The following is a 13,052-nucleotide window of genomic DNA, read 5'->3' as shown; positions in this document are numbered from 1 at the left end:
AGATGACTTTTCAGGAAACTATTTTTGTTCCTATTTTCCTATTCTGTAATAAAATAGACACTCACCCTCCTAAAACATGCACCAAATTCTGTAACAAGTTTCAATTTGTAAGCTAAAGTAATTCCATAGGGAATTCAGAGGTCAAACAGCCTGGGCTTACGGGACCTTGTCTCTGTTTGACTGTGGTAGCAACTCTGAAGGTACCAGGAAAACAGATTTATTCGGGTTTGGGCGGTGCTCACTATATCAGAAGAACAAGCAGTTGTCTTCGTGGACAAGGAAGCCGATGCCACAGTGGGGAAAAGTGGCATTAAGGCCACTTCACCCGGGTCCCTCCCTTACTGGGCGTGACCCAGAGTGCCCGCAGGAACAGCCACCTGGTCGAGGAGCGCCATCTCTGGGGAGTGTCAGGAACGGACGCTCGCGGGCGGCGTGGACCTGGAGGGCAGTACAAATTAAAGGGAGACTCGCGACAATCTTCGCTCAGCCCCGGACAGTCTCCGGAGCACCACAGCTAAAACGGGCTGCCCGGAACATGGAGCCACAGCCCTGTTCAATGAGCGAGTGGCTGCCCGAATGTGCTGAAGGACCCCCGGCTGCAGGCTCCTGAGACGGAGACGCGTGTGGTTCCCAGACACCCACCTCTGAGGCAAGCCAAGCGGACCTACAGGCAGGCGGGGGTGGGGGGGATGATGCCGCTCAGGACTAAGGCTCAGGTCTGAGGGGCTTCCGGCCAAGCAGCAGGCCGACAGAGCGGCCGGGAGCTGGGGTCTGGAGCCCAACCCACCCAAGCAGGGCTCCTGCTCAGCGGCTACTGCGCCCCGAATGCTCCTGCTGCCTCATCCATAAAACAGGAGTGTACCTCATCATGTACCTCATCATGCGCCTCATCATGCGCCTCATCATGCGCCTCATCATGCGCCTCATCATGCGCCTCATCATGCACCTCATCATGTACCTCATCATGTACCTCATCATGGAATTCGGAGAGATCAATCTGTGAACCTACGAAAGCACTTAAAACAGTGATGGCCCTCAAGAAAGAGCAGGTACCCCCACCTCATTGACCTCCCACTCTCACCACCCCCTCCCCTCCCACAGACGCGGTGTGCCCTGGGCGCCCGGGGCAACCACCTCTGATCCTCTGGGTCCCTCCGTTCACATTCTCAAGAGAAGACAAGTTATTTGGTGGGAGCCTGGGGGGCTCAGTGGGTTAAAGCCTCTGCCTTCGGCTAAGGTCATAGTCTCAGGGTCCGGGGATTGAGCCCCACATCGGGCTCTCTGCTCAGCAGGGAGCCTGCTTCCCCCCACCCCCCGTCCCCCTGCCTCTCTGCCTACTTGTGATCTCTGTCTGTCAAATAAATAAATAAATAATCTTTAAAAAAAAAAAAAAAAAGAAAAGAAAACAAGCTGTTTGATCAAGCATGAAACCCTGGTGGGTGGGTGTCATCAGGCAGTAGGAAACACAGCCCAGAGACTACCGAAGCTGGGTTTGATCCTGCTTGCTGGCTAACAAGTCCACAGCCATAGGTTCACAGGTCTGGGCAGGAGAAATACGAGCCTCCTGAGCCCGAGAAAAGGAATCACACTATTCACCATATCCACACTTATGCCAGTCCCACGAGACCCAATCCCACAGGGCCATGCACAGGCCAGGCGGTGCATGACACAAGACGAGCCCCAAATCTTTCATAATGGGGAGTAAGCCTGCCCGACCTTTGCCCTGGACGGAGGCACTACCTTTGCTGCGTGCTCGTACACACCCGCCCTTAGCTCTCTCTCCCGACAAGGGTGCTCACGGTACTAGCAGCCTTACAAAGACAGCCGGGAACAAAGGAGGTCCGTTCCTCTGCTCTTAAGACATAAGGAAACATGAGAGACCGTCTCCCAAGAATATCTAAATAAACAGACATATATACTGTGTTCGTGGCTTGGAAGAAGCAATATCGCTAAAATATCAATTATCCCCAAACGAAATGTCAACACAACATAAAAATCTCCATAAAAATCTCCAGAGGATTTTTTTGGTAGAAATGCAAAGAACTCAGACATAGCCAAAACAACTCTGAAAAAACTAGAACATTGTTAGAGGATTTACAGCACCTGACTTTTAAGATTTATTATCGAGTGTGGTATTGGCGTAACGGTACAGAAATGCATCCACAGAAGAGAACAGCGAGTCCCAAAGCGCACCCTCACATCCGCCGTCGTGACTTTCAGCAGAGGGGCACGGGCCATCCGGTGGAGAAAAGAGCCTTCATGCCAACCAGGCAGCCTTACGTAACACAAGAACCGGGACGCCCACCTCTCGCAGCATGCCAGTCATAATCCAAAATGGATCAGAGACCTGAATGCAAAATGCAGAACCACAGAACTCTTAAAGGAAAACAAACTTAAAACACTTAAGATCTTGACTTAGGCAAAGATTTCTACCCCCCCCCCCAAAAAAGCACAATTCATAAAAGAAAAAGAGTAAGTTAAACTTCATCAAAATTAAGACTCTTGGGCACCTGGGTGGCTCAGTCGGTTAAGTGTCTACCCCGATTTTGACTTAGGTCATGATCTCAAGGTCATGAGATCGAGTCCCACATCCACGTCAGGCTCCACACTCAGTAGGGAACCTGCTTGGGAGTCTCTCTCCCTCTGACCCTCCCCCTGCTCTCACTCTCACTCTAAAATAATAAATACATAAATCTTTATTTACAAATATTAAGAACCTCCAACCTTTGAAGATGCTCTTAAGAAAACAAAAAGACAAGCCACAGCCCAGGAGAAAATATTGGCATTTGGATCCAGTATTTGGATTTGTATCCAAAATACAGGAAGAACTCTCAATGCTCAATTAAAACAGCCCAATTGTTTTAAATGGGCAGAAGATATGAAAAGATACCTTATCAGAGAAGATACACGGATGGGAAATAAGCACATGAGAAGACGCTCAGCATCACCAGTCATAATAAAATTGCAAATTAAGACCACAGCGAGGCAGCGCTATGGCCCTGTTGGATTATCTAGAGTGAAGCAGAGATGCGCAAGCAGCCACGAGGACAAGGGGCAGAACACAGACGTGCTGCTCAGGGGCGTGCAAAATGGTAGCATCCACCTTCCACGCCCCCAGACATACCACTCCACAGTATTCACCCAAGAGAAAGGAGACTGTATGTCCTTGCAAAGACAGATTATCACGTTCATAGCAGCTTCGTGTGTAATCATCGCAACCTGGACACACGCCAGGCATCTATCACCGGCATCTGCACCATTTCTCTGCCATCACCCGCATAAATAAAGTAATTGTGGTGTACCCATAGCACAGAACACTACTTAGCCATAAAAAGCAAACAACTATGAGTCCACAACAATAACACGGACGGGTCTCAAAACAGTTAGGTTGATGAGAGAAGCTAGGTACATGGAGCGCAGGATATATGACGTTAGGTACATAAACTCGTGGAAAATGAAAACAACTTCAAGTGCAGAAAGGGGGTGAATGTATCTGGGAAGAGGGGAGTAGAGGGGTGGGAGGGAGGCACCCCACTGAACACCGGTACCTCTCGGAGGTGACGCCCACCTTCACTCTTTATCGCACAGTGATTTTACAGGTGTATATTCATATTAAAACTTATCAACTGTTTGCCTCAAATGTGTGCAGCTTATTGCATATCAATTATAACTGAAAAAAAGCTGTTACAAAAAATAAGCTTTCACCACCAAGCAGAACTGAAGCTCAAATAGAGGTCAATCTAAATAATGAAAAAATAGGGAAGTCCATTTGTCGCACACCTGAATGAAATATGCACCTCTTGAATACCCAGCATTAAAAGTTAGGATGAATAAACTGGGACGAAATCTTAGGTTAAATTCATGGTCAGACATTGACTATTACATATTTCTCGGTACGTCTCCTGAGGCAAAGGAAACAAAAGCAAAAAAAAACTAGTGGGACTTCACCAAGAATAAAAGCTTCTCAGGGCATCTACGTCGCTCAGTTGATTAAGAGTCTGATTCTCAATCTCTGCTCAGGTCTTGATCTTAGGGTTGTGAGTTTAAGCTGCACACTGGGCTCCATGCTGAGCGTGGAGCCTACTTAAAAAAAAAGGTGACAGAAAAAGTTTCTGCACAGCAAAGGAAACCAACAACAAAACTAAAATGCAACCTATAGAATGGGAGAAGATATTTGCAAATAACATATCTGTTAAGGGGTTAGTATCCAACATATATAAAGAACAGATACAACTTATCACCCAAAACACAAATAATCCAGTTGAAAACAGGCAGAAGACATCAACAGACATTTCTCTGAAGAATATACCAGAGTCCCAACAGACACATGAAAAGATGCTCAGCATCACTCATCATCAGGGAACACAGCTCAAAACCACAATGAGATCCCACCTCACACCTGTCAGAATGGCGAAAGTCAACAACACAAGAAACAACAGGCGTTGGCCAGAGTGCGGAGAAAGGGGAACTCTACTATTGGTGGGAATGCAAGATGGGGCAGCCCCTCCGGAATGCAGGATGGACATACCCCCAAAGTTAAAAACAGAACTATGCTACCATCCAGCAGTTGCAGTACTGAGTATTTACCCAAAGGATGTAAAATCACTAATTTGAAAAGATGTGTGCACTCTATATTTATAGCAGCCTTATCTACAACAGCCAAATTATGGAAACAGCCCAGGTGCCCATCAACTGGCGCGTGGATAAAGAAGATAAAGAAGGTGTCATATTACACAATGGAATGTTGCTCAACCATAAAAAAGAAGGAAATCTTAGCATTTGAAACAACACGGATGGCGCTAGAGGGTATCGTGCTAAGGGAAGGAAGTCAGTCAGAGGAAGACAAGTACCATAAGATTTCAATCGTATACGGAATTTAAGAAAAAAACAAATGAGCAAATGGGGGGGAAAGAGACAAACCAAGAAACGGACTCAACTACAGAGAACAAACTGACGGTCCCCAGAAGGGAGGCGGGCAGGGGATGGGGGAAACGTCTCGTGATGATCACTGAGTAACACAGAAGTGTCGTCTCTATTGCACACCACAAACTCCTGTAACACCGTATGTTCACTCCACTGGAACGAGAATTTTGTAAAATAAAATAAAAACAAATAGACTAGTGGTGAGTGAGAAAAAGAAAGAGTAGAGAGAGCTTTTATTTCTGAGAAAACAAAAACTCCACGTACACATAACACATACGTAATGTCAGAGCTGTAATCTCAGATTCCTTTTCCCCCACGTGCCTCCACCTGACATTCAGGGGCCCAGACTACACAGCGCTGATTTGTCCACAGAGAAAGGAGCGGGTAAACACCCTTTACCAGCAGTTTTATAAGAGAATTTTTCTTTGGGGGCACCTGGGTGGCTCAGTTAGTAAAGCGTCTGCCTTTGGCTCAGGTCATGAGCGAAGGGTCCTGGGATAGAGCCCTGCATCAGGCTTCCTGCTCCGCGGGGAGCCTGCTTCCCCCTCTATCCCTCCCCTGCACTGGTGCGCTCTCTAATAAAATCTTTTAAAAAAATGAAAATAAGTATAAAATGTTTAAAGGTAATTCTTCTTTGTGTCGCAAACTCCTAACTAACCCAAAAGAGCCTCTGAGCAGCAGAGCTAGAAATAACCCAGCACACCACTGCGGCCTCCACAGCTTGAGAAGAATGCTAACCCTGCTAACACCTCAGGACAATTTGTCCCAATGTTTCTAACACCCGACACCTTCCTCCGGCCAGAGGGGAAGAGGGGCCCAGGAGCTATGAGAGGGTTCACGGGGACACCCTGTCCTCACCACTCAAAAGCCACCAGAGCAGCGGGATGAATCCTGGGCTCTCGCTGATGTACTTCAAGCCTTTCAGGTTGATGCTCACGTTGTACAGGGACATCAGCAGTAACCTGAAACGGAAAGAAAACAGGTTGAGCTGCCGCCCCACGCCGAGGTCTCACCCTCGACACTCCTGTGCGACAGGGACTTTCCTCCGTTCCGATGTCCCATTCTGCAGGCGGGGGGCCGGGCACCGCAGGCAGGACCTATGTGAAGCAGTACGGCTCCCTGGGACGCTACAGGAGAACGGAAGCTGCGGCCACAGGCCCATAGAATCCCACCTGGGCAGAGTCCACAATCAAAGGGTAGAGCCGCAGAGCGGGTCCCGCAGAACACCTCAAGGCCTGACTCAGGCGAGCCCTCCCTTCTGTCACTGCTCCCGCACTTACACACAGGCGACCCCCAGTTCGTAAGGATACTGCACGCCAATGATTCGGTCAGCGGCTTGCAAGCTAACCCTGTCTTTGCACTCAGGGAACACCGTCTGTGATATCTGGGCAGCTCGTGCCGGCCACGTGCGTGTGTTTGATCTGTGGCGTCAGGCACGAAGAGCACCACAGCCCCAGCTAGCTCTCAAGAAAGGACAGTGTCTGAGTTAAACGGGATCCTACAAGCTATCCTGTGAACAGAGTACAGCTGGCAAGTCAGAGTCTAATGAAACCGGGAAAACTCTCGGACAAGGATTCTAACACTACTGCAGAGTACGATCCCAAAATTTCACAGTGCGAAGCAATTTTTTTTTAAAGACAACATGGAGATCTGTAAACCCCTGAAAGAACGAATGAGCTTACAAGAAGCGAAGGGGAAACATCCGTGATGAGAACTGCAGGAAAGTGCAACTCCAAGCAGGCGTGTGCGCAAGAGGGCTGGTTCCAGAAGCACACAGCTTCGGGCCGACAGACTGGCTTTGCACAGACGGACAGAAGGAAAAGCCTCAGACCAATCCGAGACAGAGACTCCGGTCACAGAGCCCCACACAAAGCCAGGGAAGAGTGAGCTTCCAAGCTTGGTATGAATCCGTACTTTCTGTGTGGCCTGAAAATCCACAAGCCGGGTAATTTTAATACAAAGGAGAGCTGGGAGGTGCCCCTGGGGGGCTCAGTCAGTTAAGGTCTGACTCTTGGTTTTGGCTCAGGTCAGCATCTCAGGCATGGAGCCCACTTAAGATTCTGTCTCTCAGGCGCACCTGGGTGGCTCAGTTGTTGGGCGTCTACCTTCCGCTCAGGTCATTATCCCAGGGGGGATCCTGGGATCGAGCCCCGCATCGGGCTCCCTGCTCGGTAGAAAGCCTACTTCTCCCTCTCCCCCTTGCTCTGCTTGTGTTCCCTCTCTCGCTGTGTCTCTCTCAGTTAAATAATAAATAAAATCTTTAAAAAAGATTCTTTCTCTCCCCCTCTGTCTGTCCCAACCTCCTCTTTCAAAAAAAAAAAAGAGAGAGAAGAAAAAAGGACAGCCAGGGGGACAGGAGCGCCTCCAGCTCCCTGGCCAAAGTAAACAACAACCTCTTGAAGGAAAGGACCGTCAACCTGATCTTCAAAGAATCCCCACAAATACAGTACTAATGTGACTTCATGACAAAAATCACAAAATCATGAAAGACAAAACCCAGAAGCAACAGCACCAAGAACCAACAAGAACCAACATTTAAAAAGAGAATTGTCAGATACTAGAATGATCCATCGTGCAACAGAAAATGGGTACGTTTACGTCCAGTGGGTATAAATGGCGTAAAAGGAAGTTCAGAACGCCGTCGGGGGCCATGAGAAGAGCTTACACGGGTGAAGTGTACCAGGGAAAGCGGCGCAGCGGCAGCAGGTAAGGACCGGAAGCGGACAGAGCGGGAGCGGAGCCCAGGTGCGGGAAGGAGGGAGCCCGGACGGGCGGGGCTGCCGCCGCGGCCGCAGCCGGGGCCACGCTCCTCACGGCAGCCACGAAGACGCCCCGTGGAGAGCGCGAGCTGGAAAACCAAGGACGGGCTCGGACCTTGTTGATCACCTCAGGCGAGCCAGAGTTGAGAACCCAGAAAAGCTAACTACCCGAAGACTCGTTCTCTCCAGGAAAAGACACCAGGCCCGGCGTCCAACGCAGATGGGCCACGTCCAGCGTGCGACAGAGTCACCTACCAGCAGGGCCCACTGGGGCGCAGAGAGTAAAGCGCCTGCTTTGGGGGCAAATGTAAGGGTGCCAGGACATTCGGTAACCAGGTTCTTTAAAATGTATCGTAAAGCAAGTTTTTAAAAAATCAAAACTACTCCCCAAACTCCACAAACAGCAAAACATCGAAATTTTAAATCAAGATGGGATCAGTAACAGTGTCATGTCGAGACACGGTGGAGCCTGAGGCAGAAGAAAATCCAGAACAGCGATTCAGGCCGTTAACAAGGGCCTGATGAAACAGACTGTGGCGCGTGCGTCCGCGCAGGCCACACAAACTCGAAAGAGCTGGTGGCTGTGTGCCGCGGCTTACCCGGGGCCTGGGACAGGGTGAGCGCTCAGTTCAGACAGGGAACGTGAACCCACCCCCGTGACTGCGGGCCTCAGCCCAGCCAAGCGCGCAGAGACAGTCTTCGTCTCCCCGTATTTCGATGGCTTTTTCAAAGTCAAGGCAATGCTACCAGGTTCAAGAAGACGACACTAGACCATCGCCCGCCAGAGCAGTGATGCCCGCGTCTCGGACTACGGCCCTCAGCCTCCTCGCGGGCTACAAAATGAGCCAAACTTGCCGCTCCTTTCCAGTTCTCCTGACAAGTTCTACACATTTCAAAACCTACTCACTAGTCATCTCGCTCTCCAGTTATTAAAGTGTTCAAAGGTCATATTTATAACTACAACTTTCGGAGGCCTCCAATCCAGGATTCGTAAGAGAGGAGTTCTCACTTCTGATCACGCACGCAGGGAGCCGGAAGTCCTTAAAACACAACGAGCTGTGCCCGCGGCTTCCACGCTGCAAGACCAGGGCTGAGTCACTGCTACAGAGACCGATGGCCCCTAGAGCCTGAAACAGTTTCTATCCGGCCCTTGACCGAAAAGTGTTGCAACCCCTGCCTTAGCAAATGAACATGAAGTTAGCTAATCTTCTTTAAAACATAAAAGGTGAAATGAACACTTGAGGGATAACTGGAACACGGGGCGAATTCCAGGAAACACTGAAATTCCCCACTGACTGCCACTTAACTTCACCGCGGCAAAGACCCACAAAATTGACAAATGTCTTTAAGATTGTATTTGGTCAAAGTTAGGCATCCTTAAGAAGCTAGGATGGATAAAGGTCATTGTAACGACCACAGAACCACCCGAGACCCCGTGTCATTGCCAGGCTACAGCTCGCAGAAGCCCAGAGACGGCTCCAAGGTCGCAGAGGACTTAGCAAACAGCAACCCCAGAGAACTTCCTATTTCTTATGCAAGTGCTTTCTGTTCCAAGATTTCTATCCTAACCACAAATATTTTGTAAATAATATATCGAGTTTCCCATTGCAAAGTCAAGAGAAACTGCTCATTGAATGCCCTCTTCTGGCACAGGGTCACTAGAAGTAAGTGTTGTTTCCCGAACCACCGTAGGACTAGGGTCAGACTTTCTTCCAGTGACAAAAACAGTAAATTCTGCTTCCTATCTCAAAGCTAAGCAGATGGTTTGTCATAAACGGATTTACAGGCTCCAAAAGACAACTTGCGCCTCTGCAGCCTTGGGGAGTGCAGACACAGCCGACATTGCCAATGGAAGGACAGAAAGCCAGGCTAACAGAAAGACACCCGCAAACTCGAAAGGCTACAAGAGCAATACAAGAAACTCTCCTTCATGGAAAAGGACACTGTCTTCACGTAGCTGTAGCCGGCCTGGGGCTCAGTGGACTGGCCTGGTGAGAAGCCAGAAAGCTGTCCTGGCGGTCTGCTGCACAAGGCTGAGTCATTAGAAGTAAAGGTGAGTGACTCAATGATCATATTCATCTTGGAAGAAATTACAACTTGGAAACAATGAAGAATGAACACACCTGGTACTTCAAAACCAGCCGGCAATGAAAATAAACAAAAAGGCTTGTGATGTCCGCCCTCCAAAAACAAAAACCACCAACTGCTCCTCTAAGCTAGAATCTAAAGTAGCCAAATTCCCACCACCAGTTGTGATGCTAAGGAACAATGAGAGAGACGCAACCGGACATCTCAGACCAAATGACGAACAGAAACTGGCAGCTGGAAGCCTGCCAAACCTGTTTAAAGACTTATTTATTTGAGATCGAGCACTTGCGCAGGAGGGAGGAGCAGAGGGAAAGAGCATCCCAAGCGGACTCCCTGCTGGGGAGCCCATGTGGGGCTCGATCCCAAGACCCTGAGATCATGACCTTGACTGAAATCGGGAGTCAGATGTTTAGCAAACTGACCCATCAGGCGCCCCTTTTTTTGAAATTTCATTGAGCATTTACCATGCGCCCATTATAGAAGCAAGTGCCTGTCCCATTAAATCTTCAGTTTTATTTAAATGCCAGGTAGTTACATACAGAGTCGGATCCGTTTCAGATGAACAATACAGTGACTCAACACTTCGTACGTACATCACCCAGTGCTCCTCAGGACGGGTGCCCCTGACTCCCCACCCCCCTACATCCCCCAGTCCCCACCCACCTCCCTGTGGTGGCCATCAGTGCGTTCTCTCGAGTTGAGTCTTTCTTGGTTTGCCTTTTTGTTCCTCTGCTCATCTGTTTTGTTTCTTACAGTCCACATGAGTGGGCTCATGTGGTATTTGTCTTTCTCTGACTTATTCACTTGGTCTAATTCTCTGTAGCTCCAGCCATGTTGATGAAGTTCTAGAACCTAGGTGAGGTTCGGTGGGCTGAGGTCCAGAGCCGATGACCAAGAAAGAATTCTTGAGACATCTTTGGTGCAAAATGGTGGTGTTTATTAAAGCACGGGGACAGGACCCGTGGGCAGGAAGAGCTGCTGCCTGGGCTGGTGAGGGGTGGCAGGTTATGTACCCAGTGGTTGGGGGAAGGTGAGGGGAAGGGAGGTTTCAATGGAGTTTTCGTATGCTAAAGAGGGCCTACAAGGTGTCCCAGGCCTACCAGGTGGCCCAGGCCTACCAGAGGCCTTGCCTTTGAGGCTGGATCAATGTTGTCTTTAGACCAGCCATTAACATTAAGATAGTTGGGAGACTTTTTGGTGGGGTGTCACAATCCTGCTATCAATCGTCTTTGTTAGTGAGATTTAGGACATTTGTAAGCCAAGGGAGACTCCTGTCTAGCAGGATTGTGAGCTCTGCAAGTTAACTCTCTGCTTCTAGTTCATGGCAGTCAGGGTGGCCTGAGGGATGCTACAGATAGGACTGAGGGGGAGCGGATGGGGGGGGTACAAGGCGCCAGCTTTTGCTTTGTCTTCAGCCAGCCTCGTGCTCCCTCATCAATGTCATTGCAAATGCAAGAGGTCCTTCTTTTGAGGGCTGACAACATCCCACGGTGGTGCGCACACCACATCTCCTTCATCCGGTCCTCAGTGGATGCACTTGGGCTGTTTCCTAGCCCGGCTACTGTAGAAAATGCTGCTGTGAACATCAGGGGGTACGCATCCCTTTGAATTAGGGTTTCTGTAGCCTCTGGGGACACTCCTAGTGGTGCAACTAGTGGACCATAGGCTAGTTCTCTCTCGAACTTTCGGACGACCCCCAGCACTGTTCTCCACGGGAGCTGTACCAGTTTGCAGTCCCACCGACAGCGCACAAGGGCTGGGGCGTCTGGGGGACTCAACTGGCTAAGCGTCTGCCTTTGGCACGGGTCATGATCCACTCTGAACGTCTGTGTGTGGTGTAAGAAAGCGGGCCAGTTTCATTCTTTTGCATGTTGCTGTCCAGTGTTCCCATTTGTTAAAGAAACTGTTTTTTTTCCATGAGGTATTTTTCCTACTCTTTCAAAGATTAACTGACCATAGAGCTGAGGGTCCGTATCTGGGCTCTCCACTCTGTTCCGCTGATCTGTGTCTGTTTTTGTGCAGCACCATACTGCCTTGGTGACAACAGCTTTGTGATGCAACTTTGAAATCTGGAATAGCTTTACTTTCCTTTTTCAAGGTGACTCTGGCTGTTTGAGGTCTGTCGTGGTTCCAGACGAGTTTTAGGATTATTTGGTTTGTAATGTGGCTCCGGGGACCTGGGTGGCTCAGTCAGTTACGTAGCTGCCTTCAGCTCACATCATGGTCTCAGGGTCCTGGGATCAAGCCCTGCATTGGGCTCCCTGCTCAGCAGGAAGCCTGCTTCTCCCTCTCCCTCCCCCTGCTTGTGTTCCCTTTCCTGCCGTGTCTCTCTCCATCAAATAAGTAAATAAAATTAAAAAAAAAAAAAAGATTCTGTGGCTCCCCTCATCCAGCTAGTAAAATCCGTGTGTGTGACCTTGAGTCTACAGGTTAATTGTTATCTACTATGTAACGTCAAAGGCCCACAAAATGATACAAAGAACGATACAATATCCTCATCCCTGGTTAAGAAATAAAATCTTGTCACCATCATCAAATCCCCTTTGTGAACTCTGTCAGAACACAGACACTTGAGGGAGGTGGGAGCTACCCCTGCGTCGGTCACACGTCACGGCCAGCCACGCACTTTTAGGTGCTTTCACAGCGCACAGAGCCCAACTACTCCATCGTCCTTGCCCTTATGGGTGGCAGCACACCGTAGGCAACCTTCCACGCCATGGGGAGACATCTGTCCACGCTGACTTGCACAGTATCAGTGTATTTTCAGTGATGCATCCCCAGGTGAATCGATCACACTCCATTCACCTATTCTGCCGCTGACAGAGGCTTCCAAACGTGCTGTTTCAAACGCAGATGCTACAATGTTTCTGCACGAGCGTCCCAGTGTTTATAGCTAACACCTTTTCTGGAGTATATACACGTAAGAGGGGATTACCTGTCCTGGCGTGAGCAGATTAACTGCGACAGGTGCTGTCCACCTGCCTCCACCTCCCTCCCAGCAGCAGAGTGGACAGGTGCCCGTGTTCTCTGGCTTCATGTCTCTCCAAAGCTCCTAACTGTCAAATACTGATTCTTTCCCAGCGAAAGAGAAAGAAAGGTTATTGCGTGTTGATTGTGATACAACTGAACTCAAGAACCTCTTCCATCCTCACGAAGCCTACTTGGGCTTCCTCTGTAAACTGCAGGACTCTCTCTCACCATATGCAGATTAGGTTATTTGCCTTTTTCTTAATGAAAATGCCAGATACAGCTTTTTTTGTTTTTTAAAAAATGTACATAGAA

At 49.1% G+C, this 13,052-nt stretch overlaps 1 protein-coding gene across 9 annotated transcripts in view; it reads right to left on the bottom strand.

Annotated features, from left to right (window-relative positions):
• HSF2BP (heat shock transcription factor 2 binding protein) overlaps positions 1 to 13,052 on the bottom strand; it is a 101,629-nt gene that overhangs the window by 36,210 nt on the left and 52,367 nt on the right. For all 9 annotated transcript variants that reach the window (XM_082720957.1, XM_082720956.1, XM_082720959.1 and 6 more), the window contains one exon: positions 5,782 to 5,885. In XM_082720957.1, the coding sequence (XP_082577083.1) occupies positions 5,782 to 5,885 (104 nt within the window). The remainder of the gene's footprint in view (positions 1 to 5,781; positions 5,886 to 13,052) is intronic.

The sequence above is a fragment of the Mustela nivalis genome (assembly GCF_964662115.1).
Source record: "Mustela nivalis genome assembly, chromosome: 1".
Classification (NCBI taxonomy): Eukaryota; Metazoa; Chordata; class Mammalia; order Carnivora; family Mustelidae; genus Mustela; species Mustela nivalis.
The sequence above is the reverse complement of the archived record's forward strand: the minus strand, read 5'-3'. Positions and strand labels throughout refer to the sequence as shown.